At 32.5% G+C, this 17,111-nt stretch overlaps 1 protein-coding gene across 1 annotated transcript; it reads right to left on the bottom strand.

Annotated features, from left to right (window-relative positions):
• Window positions 1–665: 665 nt before the first annotated feature.
• Window positions 666–15,907, bottom strand: LOC142240246 (uncharacterized). The gene is made up of 4 exons (XM_075311938.1): window positions 15,455–15,907; window positions 5,710–5,903; window positions 4,928–5,202; window positions 666–1,111 (listed from the first exon to the last, which is right to left on the bottom strand). The coding sequence occupies exons 1-4, from the start codon at window positions 15,504–15,506 to the stop codon at window positions 835–837; spliced, it is 798 nt and encodes a 265-aa protein (XP_075168053.1). The 5' UTR covers window positions 15,507–15,907; the 3' UTR covers window positions 666–834.
• Window positions 15,908–17,111: the final 1,204 nt, after the last annotated feature.

The raw sequence follows: 17,111 nt of genomic DNA, 5'->3' as shown, positions 1-17,111 counted from the left end.
CCATTTTGCACAGAGCTTCCGCATATCCAAATATTGATATCCTTTGATATCTTTAAGGCCTCTGCTATCTCGATCAACTTCATTTTACGGTCATTCAAATCATTTTGTGGATTTTTTTTTTGATGTTTTCGTCGATAACCACCTCTTTCGGGCGTCCTGCGTTCACCGTCCACCGTGCACATTTCACCACGCTAGAATTTTGCATACCAATCAATTATTGTTGATTTTCCTGGGTCAGAGTCCGAAAACTCATTATCAAGCCAAGTTTTTGCTTCCACCGTATTTTTCCCCTTCAGAAAACAGTATTTTATCAAAACACGAAATTCCTTTTTTTCCATTTTTTTCACAATAAAAAAAGTTGCTTCACAAAAGGCGCTCTATCTCACAAACTAATTGACTTACAGACGTCAAATTTTGACACGAATCATTTGGAGGTTGGTACTATATAAAAATAATATGCATTTAATACTAGCGACGCCATCTATGTGTCAGACCGGAGCCAACTTATGAGCCAACCTGTTATTAATGAATTTAAATGATCAACATTAAAAGTACTTCCAGTCTAAAACACTTTCATCAAAAATTCCAGCCGGCTGTTTCGGAGATGCCCTGAGTTTTAAGCGAATTTGTACAAAAAGGTCCACAAATGAAATTAGATCATCAAGTTTTTTTTTATTTTTTGTTTTTATTTGAAATAGTATATTTTTTATTAGTTTAATTTAGATGTAAGTATGTCGACATGCTTTTGTTTTTTGGTATGTACTCTGTACTAGGTATTATTAATAATATAAAACAATAAATAATAAATATTAAATATTTTTTTTTTGGTTTTGACTAAAACATCAACAAAGACACAATAACAAACAATGTATTTACAATAACTTGTGCATTAACACTTAAGGCGCCGTTATCCGCATTATCATTTAGAGCAGCTGCCTCTTCCTTCGCAGATATATTGAAGGGCAATCCTTCAAAGGAGACTAAACAATCAAAATTATCCGAATCATCAGCATTTTGAGCTACTGCCGTTTGAGATGCATCGAAATGAGCATCATCTCTTAGAACAACATTAGCCTTGTCCTTGGTAATTATGATGTTGGGATTATCTGACCTATTGAGAGACAAGAAAAGATTTTATAGTAAATAAAAGCAAATATCAAGTAAACAACTGAGTGTATCTGTCATTAAATGCAAATACTAAATTATCATATAAGAAATTCATGTCGAAAAATTACATTGAATGTTTCGTTGTCGATATATATGTTTTTAATTTTCAACAGCGAAAACTTTTTGAAGCAATTCCCTTTTAAATTTAAGTTTTTCGTACTTGATATTGGGACATAAATTTGAATTTATTAGTTTTTTCTGTTTATTTTTTCATTATTCTACACTCAAAAAAATGAACTCTCCATTTCACTAAACCAATTTAACTTTATTTTAGTTCATGGATTCTAGCAATTTTGAACTCCAATGTTTTCCTTCTAACTACAAAATTTTCTTTGACAAGTGAAAAAAATTAATTATGTCTAATAAATTTTCTAGAATTTGTTGAAAAATATTTACTCATTTTTGTGATATCGACGTGATGCCCGCGTTTGTAATACAGTTTAGTTAAAATTTTCTTAAAATATTCAAAATTTTCTAAAATTAACCAAAAGTTTTCTTCCTGGTGGGATCACTGTTTTTTCAGTGTACATAAAGTCCTTTAAAAATATGTCTGGGCACATATCCAGCGAAATATTTGTTTTGACGATGTTATCGATTGTTTACATTTACTCCCATAAGAAACATAGGAAAAACTGTCTTATTGCAACACTCATAGAAAAAAGTTTGCTAAAAACAGCAGTCGATGTCTGCTGTTATATTTTTGTACTTCAGGGCGTACTGAACAACAATTTATAAAATTTTTAGGTTATACAATTTTCCCCAAAGCCTATTTAAGAACCAGATGTAGGTTTTGGTATATTTTTGCACTGTAATATACTTACAAGCTCCTAAATACGATCAGCAAACATTTTGTTTGCTGTTATGCCTCATTTCGATAAATATTCAGATTTTTGGTCAAATACTATAGATATTCATAAAATATTGAGTTAATTATGTTAGGATAGCTCCTAAGTTGACATTTATATTTGTTTTAGCCAAAATAAAACATGTTTTAGTGTAATCGAGCTTCAAAAATAGCAGGAAATGTTTGCTATTTCAGCAAACAATGACTGCTGTCCCTTTTTCAGCAGACTTTCTGCTGTTTTAGCAGACTTTTCTGCTGTCCCTACTAACAAATTTCTTTGGGTGCATGCAACAGAAATTTTCGTAAGAACTGTATACCGGACTTAAGTAAAGTAAACAATCGACTTCAAGGAATTTTTTTTTACTTTTGGTCGAGGAAAACAACTTTGTACCAGAAAAATGCATCTTCTATGTTAAGAAAATTTTTACCATTGCAACAGGAATTTTTTCAACATCTGCATACTGGGCTTTTTGGGGTGAAAATATAAAGGATCAATAATAAAACACTTTATAAGCACTTTAGTTGGTGCAATTTTCACTACGACGACATTATCGACTGTTTGCATTTTTAAGTAATAAAGTGAGTACTAAGTTCAAGTTTGGCCGCTAAAGTGAAAACTATATCAGTAAAATAAGGCACAATATTATATATATTTGTTGCAAATTTTATTATAACTTAATGGGGAAGCCACCGTGGTGCAATGGTTAGCATGCCCGCCTTGCATACACAACGTCGTGGGTTCGATTCCTGCCACGACCGAACACCAAAGAGTTTTTCAGCGGTGGATTATCTCACCTCAGTAATGCTGGTGACATTTCTGAGGGTTTCTGGAATGTGGAACGCCGTTCGGACTCGGCTATAAAAAGGAGGTCCCTTGTCATTGAGCTTAACATGGAATCGGGCAGCACTCAGTGATAAGAGAGAAGTTCACCACTGTGGTATCACAATGGACTGAAAAGTCTAAGTGAGCCTTATACATCGGGCTGCCACATAACCTAACCTCACCTAACCTAATGGGGAATAGCCCAAAGCAAATTTGTACAAAGTTTGTATTCCTTAAAATGGATTATTAAAGAAAAGTAATCGTGAAAAAATTACGATTTTAGCGGCTAAACTCGAACTTACACGCAAAAAAATAATTCTTTCCTCCCAAACGAAATTTTAGACAAACAAAGTTCGTTTCTCATTTGCTTTCGCTAAAAACAATTTCATAAAGACAAACTCAAAAAAAATTGTTTTCTTGCTAATTGCATTTTCCCTCACATCTTTCTCACATCCACGAGGTTTTTTAGTTCTTAACACCTTTTCCTGTAATACCAACAATGTAGAAGAAATTATACGATTTTATAAATTTTTAAAGTTTTTTTACCTTTCGCCTGGACGGAGAATCGAACCGCGGACCATGCACTTTGTAAGCCAACACACTAACCACTGAGCTATGTACCTGTTATGGTCATCAATAGATAAATATCCATATAAGTTATATTTATATAGCATAGCTTGCGGCGCCCACGAACCGAATAAACAAAGTTTATTTAACAGAAACAAACATTTAGTTTGGCACCGTGGAGCAGTGGTTGCTACGTCCGACTTGCATGCCAAGGGTCGTGGGTTCGATCCCTGCTTCGACCAAAGTTTTTTTTTTTATATATTCCAGATATGTTCGGAAGATTCCGAAAAAATGTTCAACATTATATTGTAGTATATTAAATTTTGAACTGTAAAATGTGTCTTATTAAACACTTAAAGTCAGAAAAGAACAGTGTTTGATATAAACGAAATGGACTGTGTTGTTGTTTCAAAAATAACTTTTTTTATTGAAAAAATAAAAATTTTGTAACAAACGAATTTTTTTGGTGATAAAAGTTTAAAATTTTCGAAGCAATTCAAAAAACTCTAACAAAAGAAAAACGTTTTCGGTACACGTTTTCCAAACGTTTTTCTTTTTTCTTTGCGTGTAATATCCACCTAATTTCGTTAGCTAGTGACTATGTATTTCTTATGGGCAGCAAAAATTTCTGTTATAAGGATTTGCCGTTGAAAGCGCATAACGGAGTTTATGCCCGGTATGCAGTTTTTGCGAAAATTCCTTTTGCGTGACGATAAAGTTTTGCCATATATTTCTTATGAGAGCAAAATGTAAACAGTTGATAACAATGTTTCTCGAAATTTTCGGTAGCAAAATACGAATTTCGTATGGGTAGCGAAAATTTCGTTGGAGGTGCATACCGGCCTTAAGTGCAAAATATATACAATTGATAACACCGTCGAACAGGAATTTCGATAGCAAAATTACCTATGCATTTCTTATGGGTAGAGGTACCGGGATAGAAAAAACATTCATAGGGATAAAAAAATACCCCTTGATAAATTTTTATAATTTAATAAATCTCTGAATAGTGTCATTCATATACACAGAAAAAAAATTCCGTAGTTAAACTAACGCTAAATTTAACTTATTTTTATTGGAAAAAAATTATTTGTTATTAGTTAAATTTTATTACTTTTTGCGAAATTTTCCACAGTCCAATGAAATTTTTTAAGTATGTCTCAAATATTTTATGTACTAAACGTGAGTATAAAGTTCGATGACCGTGCATATACGTTCAATATGAACTAAAACAAATGACAATTTTCGTACGATTCCCAAAAATAGTAAGAATGAACTACTATATGGTTAAAATGGTCATAATTTGGCGCCAATTATTTTCTTCTTAACTTTTAGTAAATATTTTCTTCTATTAGAGGGTGTAATTTCGTGAACTGTAGTTAAAAAGTAGAACAGGGCATTAAATTTTCCTGGTTTTAACAACGCTTTGGGGAAATCTCAAAATGTGTAGCAAAATTTAGTTCAATTTTCGTACGAGTTAGTTTATTCTTCCTATAAAACAGTTTACTTTTTTTAGGTGTACTTACAAAAAGGTTATAACAGGTTTTGGAAAGATATTGCTAACGGTACACTCAAGATGCGTTTCGTTTTGAACCTTGCGATCGTTAAAGCTTATTAGATCATCACTTAAATCCACTATGTGCATATCCTTTTCCATAGATTTGTATTGGGCTCCGGTGTGAACGGAACATTTATATGTGCCATTCAGTTGAATATCAATGTTTGTAAGGGTTAGGCCTCGGTATTCGTGATTTGGATCATCGGGTATTCTTCTTAATTCAATTGAATCCCTTAAAAGCGGCTGCAAAAAAACATATACATATTAAGTATTTATATATATAAACTTAAAAAATATATTATATACATTTGTTAGGAAAATTATTACAAAAACTATTCAATGGAACAATTTGTTTAGTATTTCGTTGCAAAATTTTTGGGTATAAAAACTCTTTTCACAATCAATTGTCATACCTATTTTTAATTTAATTTAAAAATATTCGAGGAAAAGACAATTTAAAAAAGTCAAAGATAAATTTTCGCTCGGCAAGGGGGGAATGGTAAACATTGAAATATGGTTACACCCAAGATACGTTTAATGACAAACCATGTCGGATGTATCGGACAAAAATTGCGGTCTCAGGAGGCTCTGACCTGAGACTGAAAACTGTATTCGTCTACCGCCTATCGTTATAGTTGTGTTTACACACATAAACTCTTGTAGGCAGAAGTCCAATACAGGTATATATCCAGTGCATAGGAAAATCCCTAGTTTATATGCGGTATGTATATAATTGATTAGTTCTCTTACCAATATTGATGGTTCATGTCCTCGTATCCATTGATATATGAGTTTATTATTCATAAACCATTTAACCAGCAAATTAGGTTCATTATCGCTCAGCTCGTAATCACAATCCAAATTGATGGTATCGTTTGAATCATTTCTGCTAATTGTAACGAGATGTGGAACAATTATATCGTTTATGACAACGCCATGGATGACTAGAAAAGAAATTAGGAAAGGTTAATATAAGTTTTTGGGAAGTAAGTTAAACAAGTATATACGGCCGCAAGTTCGCCCGGGACGGATCTTTAATAGCCACTACTATGGATTTGATGGAACATATTCTCTCAAAAAGATCGGTTCAAATGGTATGGATCCCGAAGTTACATTTAGAGAACCATATTAGTTGAAGTCGTCTAAGCCTGGAAGAAAATTGGTTGAAATAACGGCTTTCAGATGGCTTGAGATCTAAATTCTATAGATGCCTTCAATCCCTTCAAGGAAGAGACTTGTGTATATGAGTGGTATATCAAACGCTGCCGATATAAATTAAATTTCACATATCTCTTTATGGAAGTAAAATGCCTCTAGATTTCTCTACTTCAGGTATATCGGATAAAATGTCTAGATGTCCTAGACGGATGGGGGCTTGACCAAAACATAGATTTCCAATTTCAAGCAAACTGAGATGTCTAGATGCCCAAGAAGTCAAATGGGAAGATGGGCCTATATGGGGGCCATACGTAGCCATGGAACAACGTAGATCAAATTCGACACAGGCATTTATGGATCAAAAATATCGCTAGATTTTCTGTTATAAGCAAATCGGATAAAAGAAGTCAAATTGGGACATCGGTCTATATGTTGGCTATATGAAATGCCTTAAGTTTTCTAGTTTCACACAAATCGGATAAAAATTGCAGTGTCTAGAAGCGCAAGAAATCAAATCGGGTGATGGGTCTAGATTGGGGCTTAGCCAAAACATAGATTTCCAACTTCAAGGACATCAGATAAAAATTGCGATGTCTAAATGCTCAAGAATTCAAATCGGAAGAAGGATCTATATGTGGGATATACCAAATCAAGAACCGATGTAGATCAGGCAGGTTTTTTGTACCGAAAACACCTCTACATTTCCAATTACAAGCAAATCGGATAAAAATTAAGTTCTCTAGAACCCCAAAACGTTTAATCGGAAGATGGGTTTATATCGGAGCTATACCCAACCATAGACCGACCCAAAATACCTTTCGATTTCCAGTTACAGGCAAATCGGATAAAAAATTGCTGCGTCTCTAAGTTCAAGAAGTCAAATCGTGAGATCGGTCTATATGGAGTATATACCAAAAAAATCCCAAGATTTCCAAATTCAAGCACGTCGGATAAAAATTGCGGTGTCGGGGGTTTATATGGGGGCTAAATCAAAACCTAGATCGATATAGCCCATCTTTGAATGTAATAGGCTTGCAAACCAAAAAGGAATCTGTGCGAATTTTCAGAACAATAGCTCCATTATTGAAGGCTGTAACGTGCTTATAATAGACAGACGGACATCGTTAGATTGTCTTACATTTTCTACCTGATCAAGAAAATATATTCTTTATATAGCCGGAAATCGATATTCCAATGTATTACAAACAAAATTATTATAAAAAAATAAAATAAACAAATAAACATTTTTTGCCAAAGTTTTAACGACAATGTTGCATTATTTGTGTAACAAATAATGAGAATCTTTAAAAGTGCATCTTTGAAAAAATGTACATTCCGATTTTTTGTCTTAGTTGATTGAAATAAATTTTAGGCAATCATAGAAAGACTTTGGCTTGTTAAAGATGTATGTTTGTTCGCCTTCAAACACACAGCATGTTTGAAGGTTTGAGCGAAAAAACTGTCAAACTTTTTTTTTTAGAAAAATCTCATTTTTGTTTTTACTTCATAATGGGTGGAAAGAAAATTAAAAACTGTATCTATTTAGTGATGAGATTTTTTGGATCTCCCTGTAATTTTTGAAATACAAAAGAAAATTGAAAAGAAAAACAAACACATTTTCGTTGGTAATCGATGATCTCATATTCATGTCACGCATAAACATATGCCCCAAATGATTTTTTTTATTTAGTTTTTGCTCTAGGTTGTTAATGTAAACATACGGCTCGACATTTTGGACCTACGATTTTTTAAAAGGTGGGTCCTGTGAGCATTTTAATTCTTATTCTTTATGCTACTAACTTTCAATCTGATGTATCATTTTTAAAAACCTGTGATATCACTTTTTATGCACCGAATATACACCCAAAAAAAGTGAACCCACCGTGGAAGAAAAAGAAATTTTTTTGTTAGAAAATTTTAACTAAAATAGTTTTCTAATTGCAACATGTAACAAATAAGTTAATACTTTTTGTCAAACTGAAGAAATTTTTTTACAAATAATTAATTTGTTTCTGTTGTTTAAGAAAATTTCATATGTTGAAAGAAAAAATTGAATTTAAAAATTGTTAAAATGTCTTTAGCGCTGTACGAAGTTCAAGACAGGTACAATTTTAGTAAAATTTACTCATTTGAGAGACTTATGAACTCAATTTAAGCAAACTTCTGCCATTTTAGGAAAATATGAACTATTTTGTTTTTTAGTAAAATTGTGCACTGTATTTGTATACAACTTTTTTTTATTTTTAGTTCACGTCATTAAAGATAGCAAAAAATTATTCAAAAAAGGAACAGTTACTCATATTGTGCAAAATTTAACTAAAATCAACTAATCTTCATGAACTAAAATAAAGTTCAGTTGGCATTAGAGCCCCTTTTTTCTGGGTGTATTAACGGTCCTTAGTAAACGAAATCTCACATATTCCTTATTAAAGCCCGGTACCGGAAATTTCGTTTGTATGTCATCAAGGAGTCATGAAGGAGAAATATAAACTATCGACAACTAAAGCCTTGTGTGTACCTCTTGTAAATATTCCTGGTATGTGTCGATAATACAGTTAGCGCGAGGGTTTTTAATGACAATAATTCAGGGTTTTCATTAGGGTTTTCTTTTTCCCGGACTTTTTTCATTCCCGGGAAAGCGGGATTTTTTTTTCGAATTTCCCGGGATCCCGGTCAAAGGGAAACCTGCTTTGATGTGGAATACATTTAGACACTTGAATAAATTAGAAATAGCCTAAAGCTACAGTTATAAGGCGCTCTCTGGACAACTAACAATATATATTATGTTGTTCTCTTACATCAGACATAAATCATACAAAAATACGAAATATTTTGTAATACAAAACATTTTGATAATGGTTAAGGCAGTCTCTTTCGGTATAGTTTTCGGAAGAACACTATTAATATAGTGGGATTTTTTGTAACACTATTCCCAAACGGGAAACACTACCATGTATTTAACGACATTCACATTACACTCCCAAAATCCACTTTAACTGGATTTCAATTATCGTATGACCAGATATGGTCCGTATAGCATTTTGTGAGTTTTCTACTGTCAAAAAGTTATAAACATCGAAAAAGTTATATACCTGTATAAAACGTAGTAAATGTCAAAAACACCTACGCGATCCTTAGATTTGATTTCAATTCAATGGAAACGTCATAGTGAAGTATTTTAGAATTGTTCTATTATAAAATTTTGAAATTTTTACTCAAATGCAATTTGCAGGCATAAACGTTTGAATGCAATGCATTTTCAAATTGCTGAAATTGTGAAAATTGTTGTAGCAATTGTTGTGGGCGGATTTAGGTACAACGTGTGGGCATGCAAAATACCAACCACGCAGATTTAAATTTATTAGCAACTCCGAATTTAATCCGGTTATGCGAAATCCAACTGACAGTAGTACGCATATTTTTACTATTTTTTATAAGGAAAATGCAGTCTCAAATCAAATAAAACATAATTCTTCTAAAAAACGTATACTGTACAAAAAATACTAAAAACTAAGTATTTTACCAAGGTTAACATTTTTTTTAATGAAAAGGCATTTTTTTATAATAAAAATACATTCGTGAATAAAAAATTAAAAAAAAAGTACAAAATAAACGGGTCCAAAACAGGGGTACATACTGTATAAATTCTTATATTGTCAAAAACTAAGTATTTTCAGAAGGTTTACGACGTTTTTGACGTATGGTAAAATACGTCGTAAATGTATGTCAAATACATTACAGATTATGGCAGGCCATAAGGGCTTTAAATCCCAATTTTAATAGATTTCAAGCCTGATGTGTATAAGGTATAAATTTGAAATTAAAGTAACTATCTTAAAAAGCGTTGGAATTTTCTTATTTCATAAAAAACATCCTTGCAATAATTTTGAAATTTTGAAATTATGCAATTGCCAACGTGGGTTACAAAGGTAAAATGTCCCGTTGTTTTTAAAGGTATACTCAGTCTACCAGTCTATCGGAATGTCGGTTTACAAAAATATGACAATCATAAATTAGGAAGTGCAAATTTTTTTTTAACAATTGGGAGCCCGTTGGATTCTGGATTAGAACCCACGACTATGTATGCTCCATAAGGCAACTACTACGACTTGGTACCTTATTCACATTAAACTTCCAAAAACCACTTTAACAAGATTTCAACTGTCATTTGCCATATAAAACCCTCTATTATACATAAAATATTGCAAAGAAAATTTCCCGGGAATTCCCGCACTTCATTCCCGAGAAAGCGGGAGCGAAAAAAGCAATTTCCCGGAAAAAACCCTAGTTCTTATGTATTTCCTATGACGTCAAAATATAAAAATCGATAACAACGCTAAGGACAGCAGACAATTCGTTAGAAGTTCTTAAACGCAAAGACAATAAACTCTAGGAAGATAGGAAATTGGCTACTGAGGAGATCGAACCAAACGCGTATACCACTAGTATTGACATAGCATTAAAATGCAAATAATAAGAAATTAAGTGCACGAAATAAATTTCCATAAAGGGAAAATGTAATTTTTTTGTTGTTGCCTAAAATTTAACATTAGGGCTGTTTTCTTTTAGCACTGGATACCCTTAAGGCCGGTATGCACCTCTAGCGAAAAATTTCATTCCCACACTGTTAGAAAAATATGTTTTTCATATGTTCCGATATAAACGAAATGTGTTTCGGGCACGATTTTAAACCACAATATATTTAAGTGCGAACATGTAATGTTCCTAAACTAACACTAAATGTTTGGGACATCTATGTTAATATGTTAGAATATATTATGTTTGGGGCATCAATGTTTCATAAAAATCATATGTGTGAATACAAACATATATAAATTTACAAATTTCGACTAAACATACATATGTTGTGATATTTTATTCAAGGCGACAGAGAGAGTATAGAGAGAAATAGAGATGGAAACCGGGAGAGTTGACGAAAGATATCAATATAACACAGCAAAAGAGTCAAAAGAGAACAATTTCTGTGAAACCGCTTGTATGTTGTTTCGGAAAACTGGTTTATGATAAGGCCAAAAATTTTATATGTTTAAGGCTAAATATTATTTAATTTGAATAAAGAGAATATACATTCTGAACCAAGAGAATAGACATTTGAAAAACAAACAGCTTATGTGTTCGCCTTGAGAGCAGCATTTTATGTATGTGTGGACATGTGTTTTGTTTATCATTTTGGCATTATGGGCACAATTTTTTTCTTGGTTCGTTAAAAGAAATCAGGGGTCTTCATAAAAATAACGAAAGGGCACTATACTCCTTTTAGAGTTGGGACAGTAAAATGAAATAAGGAGGAAATAGTGAAAAATTACACAGTAAAATGTAAAAAACAAACTTTAGTTCCTCTTTATTAAAAAGTAGTCCACGAGGAGTTGACGGACACCATCAAATATAAAAGCGGGCATTAAGTTCGGGTTTTACAGCTAAAACAATTTAAAAAGTTTATTTTCTTTAAAATGAATTATTAAAGAAAAATAAAAGGCATTTTAGAGCGATGGTGTTAAATGCTAGTAAAAAACTGTTCACTCCTAAATAAATTTATGTTTATATTATAAAATTATGTATGTATGTTTATACTCGACTCCACGTTCTTCTTTTGTGAGTTTTTGAATTCCTTCCAAATTTTAAAGTTTTGTACAAAAACAGTTTTTTATTACAAGATTGTTATTTTTGCAATAAAAAATAATATTTTATCCAAAAATCAGTCAATTTCGTATATATCAAGCACTGTTACTGACTATAAATCTTTAATAACACACATTTCGAAGTTTCATTTAAAAAAAATTAATATAGTATAAATATAAATGTGTAAATTAAAAAAAAAAAAAAAAAAAACAAAAAAAAATGTTCGGTCGGAGCAGGGATTGAACCCACGACCCTTTGCATGCAAGGCAGACATGCTAACCACTGCTCCACGTGGCAAACAAATGTATGTTTCTGTTAAATAATGTTATGTTTGCATGGGCTCGTGGGCGCTGCAAACTATGCTATATAAATGTAACTTAAAACGATAATTATCTACTGGTGACTATAACAGCTACGTAGCCCAGTGGATAGTGTGTTGGCTTACAAACTGTATGGTCCTCGGTTCGATTCTCCGTGCAGGCGAAAGGTAAAATTTAAAAAATTTATAAAAGTGAATAATTTCTTCAACATTATTTGTATTACAGAGAAAGGTTCCAATAACTAAAAAATTTCGTGGAAGTGAAAATTACGAGTATGTTAGGGAATGAGCACAATCGTGTTTGTGAAAAATTCTTCCAAGCATATAATATTTTTGGCTCAAAATGCTTCCAAACATATAATATGTTCACATAAAACAAACATATTAATGTTTCGGCAGTATGCAATAATATATGTGCTTCCTGCAAAATATGTTTGGAACATATGTTAAAGAAGCGATTTTTTTTGAGGGTGCATAAGAAATGCATTGCTATTTATGCTAACGAAATTTTCGGTAGCGTTCAATTTCGTAAGTTGGTACGCACCTCTAATGAAAATAACAGGGTTGTCAGAAGCATATTTTGGCAGCAAACATTTAATTTATTACAATCATTGTGTGCGTAAAAGTTTTAAAAGGTCTGTAAATAATAAACAATTTATTTGAGGAATATTTGGAACATATATTAACAATTTTTAAAAGCGATTAGCTGGTTTACAATTTGTGTACACATCCCTGTTTTTTGTTGTAGACTTAAATAAATTGTTGCTACCGAAAATTTCGCTAGAGGTGCATACCGGCCTTTAGCCGTGAAGGACTAAAAGAAAACAGAGTACTCGTTTATCCAGGACATTTCCAAAAATATGCAACACTGTCATCAGTTGTTTGAAAACAATCACAGAAAAGAAGTGAAATCTTGCAGTTTTAATGTATGAAATGCTCCAATTAGTGATAAATATTTACTGCTGCGATTATTTATGACATTGTATCAGTTTGAATTTCATTTCATTTCGATAAATTAGTCACAATAAATTGGTATTGTGAATCGAAGAAGCGTCACTTTATAAAAACAATCTGGCAACATCGGTGCGACTTGCACTGATGAGATGGATAGAACACCAGTGCAACGATGTTCTGGTTAGCCCATACAAATGTTGCATCCAGTGCTAAAAGAAAACAGTCCTATTGTTTCATTAGCCCCCCATTTTCATGAAGCTCCGTTAATGCTCAGTTAGCTAACGAACTTTTAAACCATACTATGGGCATATCTGTCATCTTGCCCATATATTCCACATGCCAGTTAGGAGCTTAACCGCTGAAAATTTTTCAGTTATAGTTAACCGGAGATAAGATATTTACCATTTCCTTCTGTTAACAGGCAGTTAAAGCCTAACGGAGCTGCATGAAAATGGCCGTAAGAAAATTAAGTTTTTCATTCAAAAAATAGAAAAGAAAAACAAATAAAAAAATTACAAATATGTATAGAACCAACATGGTAAATGCAACATTTGGTATGACGCAATCCAATTTCCTATCTTTCTTAAGTTTATTGTCTTTGCTTAAACGGACTTATGGGACAAAATGTAAACAATCGATAACATAGTTCACTCAAACATTGAATGCACAATTAATTTTAGAAAAATTAGGTTAATTTTAGAAAATTTTAACTAGACTGTATTACAAAAGCAGGTGTCACCCCGATTTCACACAAATAAGTAAATATTTTTCGACAAATGCAAGCAATTTTATTAGACATTACTTTATTTCACTTGTTGTCATTTTTATTTTCGGGAATCTGAGTTAATTTCTATGTAAGTGAAACTGAACATCGATCTTATCAAAAACAAGGTAGTGCATATTTTAAATCGAACGGTCTCATCTTTCCCGCCCCTTCCGATCATGACGGCCTCGTCCCAATAACGTAGCGACAGCGTACTAATAATTGCTACCAATAAGAAATGAATGGCTATTTTTTACCCCAAAAATTCCGTGAGGCATTATTATCGATTGTTTACAAAACTGTACTATTGCCAAATTTTCGATAGAGATGCATATGACACTACAGGGCGTTTCATAGAGAAAAAAATTGCAAGGACATATTTAAAAATTTTTTCTCTTAGGTGAGTATTAAGTTCGAGTTTAGCCGCTAAAATCGCTAAAGTGAAAACTAAATCAGTAAGAAAAATGCATGAAATTATACATATTTGTTGCAAATTTTATTATAACTTGATGGGGGAAAGCTCAAACCAAATTTTCACAAAGTTTGTATTCCTTAAAATGGATTATTAAAGAAAAGTAATCGCGAAAAAATGACGTTTTTAGCGGCTAAATTCGAACTTAATACCCACCTTTTGTCATTATTAATATGGTGAAATTAGTGGGCCCTAGTTATGTTTTGGTTTTTAGTAAAGTATAACCTAATATACTCTTCTTAAGCAAATGGAAAGATTTTATGATTATTTATGGCTATTTTTGCTTCTCCCGAAATTCCGGGACGCATTATTAGAGTCTGTTTACAAAACGGTATTATTGACACGTAAACGAAATTTTTGTTAGAGGTGCACATTAGATTACAGGGTGTTTCATAGTTAAAAAAGTATACAGGATACAATTCTCTTTTTTATATTGTAAAGTAAACTAAGCAAACGTCAAGATATTTTATGGTCGAATAAACGCATATTGCGTGACATTATATTAGTAGTGACATCTGAATATATCCTTTTATAATTTTCGTAGTTTTGCGGCAAGTTGTTCATCTCTTAAACTTCAAAATCACTTATGTCTTAAAACTCAATTAAGAATTGTGGGAATTCAGGATTCTTAAGTAATTTTTAATTTTTATTTATAGATTTTCAGATTTCTGAAAATTTATTGTTTTAGGACTTTTCTTGGCTTTGATTAAAAATTATGGAAATTCAGGATTCTCAAGGCAATTCGCTGACCTCTTATACTTCAAACTCACTTATGTCTTTGAACCCACTTTTTGCTTAGTTATGGGAATTCAATATTCTCAAGGCTAAGCCCGAAAATAATTTTCATTTTTATGTTTTTTTTTGTTTCATAAATGTATTTTCAAAATTCTAAAATTTTTTCTGTTTTTGGACTTTTTGGGGCCGGTTGTTTGGCCATTGGGGTGATCTCACTTTTATTATATCTATATGCGGAATTTCTTTTCAAATCTTTTTGTCTTCTTCATGTGCACATCTATATCTATAAAGAATATATATATACATTTATCATTTTTTGCATACTTTGTTATATTTAAACACATATTTTTTTGGTCTTTCAATTTAGGAAAACGTATGTTGAGATACACATTTAGTTTTATTTTAGAATTTTCTGTTTGAAAAGATTTTGTTTGTTTTTTTTTTTCACAATTACCTTGACTATATAAAACACATAAACTAATAGTTAATATTATAAGTAATTTCATTATTATAGATTACGAAAAGACGTTACACAAATTAAACGAAACCACACACGACACGGCGGAAAGATTTTTTTTTGTAAAAAAACTCTCTATTGTTTGTGATGAGGAAAGGCACTAAAGTTATTCTATTTGCCTTCGTATTTAATTGGCTCCAGCTACCCAAAACGAAACTGTATTGAAATTTTTGTTTTTTCTTTCAAAAAAATCATCGGCAATATGAGAGGCGATGACGATGACAAAAACGATAACGGATAAATTTGATTTTGTATAGAGCGAGAGAAATTTGCTTTGTCTATTGAGAAGGAGCTGGGTATTTTCATTAGCCGGACGAACCGAAGATATCCAAAAGTATTCAACAACTGAGCAAATACGTTGTACGATCAGTTTGAGTGTGATACAAAAATAACGATGCCGTTCCAATTGGTTGCCTCAAACAAACGATAATGGCATTTGTGGCTAAAGGCAGCAGGTCTGCATAATCTTAGTGGTAGTAGTGGTGGTGGGTAGTATAGTTGCCTTCAAATTGAGTCAAAACAAAAAATATATTCTGTTGTTTTGGTCGAAAGGAAGAAATAAAGATTTTAACCAGCTGAGCCAGTTCTCCGCTTTGCTAATTGAACTATTTGTTGGGTTGTGAGTGGTGGTTGCATTGCTGTTTGGCCCCTTGAATAGTGAGTCAGTCATTGCCTGTGCCGCATGAGGTACCCCCAAACAAAAGAAAGATACGGTATTTGGAAGACATGAGTAGAACACACCGATAGTGGCTATCATATAGCCAAGATGTAATATTGTCTTTTTTAACACATGTGTGCATACAATTAGGGGGGTGAATAGAAGAGATGTTGGTTTTATGCCGAACCGGTTTTAGTATCCTTTGGGGATGTCTTGGTGTGTAAATACAACAATACAGATGGTAGGATTAGGTTAGGTGTAGTGGCAGCCCGTTATTTTAGGCTCACTCAGACTAATCAGTCCAATAGGTAGTGCACTTCTCTTTTTTCAGTGAGTGCTGCCCGATTCTATGTTTAGCTCAATGACAAGGGACCTCCTTTTTATAACGGAGTCTGATCGTTGATTCGTTTTGTTTCGGTGAAACCACATAATCTCAGCATGAATGGCAGGTTTTAAGTGAATGTAGCTTCTCACATCATCACTACATCAGTTTCAAATTTGATGTTCATACCACCAAAACCCTATTTCCGTTCAATATGATGATACCGGATATCGAAAACGCGGTGGAGAGGATTACTAATGCTTTCAACATCGAACTAAAAGCTGCATGGTCTAGAGGAAAGCCAAAGGGGAAAACTCGACCGCCATAGTGGTCTACGGAGATAAGTAATATGAGGAAATCCTGCAGCTCTTTAATAAGGCAATGTCCATCGGAGATTGGGACGCTTACAAGATGAAGAATATAAGCGAGAACTGAAAAGTGCTCAGCATAACATATTATTATATGCATATTATTTTTATATAGTACCAATTATTCGTGTCAAAATTTGACGTCTGTAGGTCAATTAGTTTGTGAGATAGAGCGTATTTTGTGAAGCAACTTTTGTTATTGTGAACAAAATGAAAAAAAAAGGAATTTCGTGTTTTGATAAAATA

Source organism: Haematobia irritans, chromosome 5 (assembly GCF_050003625.1).
Source record: "Haematobia irritans isolate KBUSLIRL chromosome 5, ASM5000362v1, whole genome shotgun sequence".
Lineage (NCBI taxonomy): Eukaryota > Metazoa > Arthropoda > Insecta > Diptera > Muscidae > Haematobia > Haematobia irritans.
The sequence above is the reverse complement of the archived record's forward strand: the minus strand, read 5'-3'. Positions and strand labels throughout refer to the sequence as shown.

Excerpts from the sequence above, each read along its gene's own strand:
- LOC142240246 (XM_075311938.1), bottom strand. The coding sequence starts at position 15,506 with ATGAAATTACTTATAATATTAACTATTAGTTTATGTGTTTTATATAGT. Across the intron at positions 5,904-15,454 it reads ATGTGTTTTATATAGTCAAG|TCATCCATGGCGTTGTCATA; the intron begins GTAATTGTGAAA and ends TTTCTTTTCTAG. Across the intron at positions 5,203-5,709 it reads GACATGAACCATCAATATTG|CCGCTTTTAAGGGATTCAAT; the intron begins GTAAGAGAACTA and ends GTTTTTTTGCAG.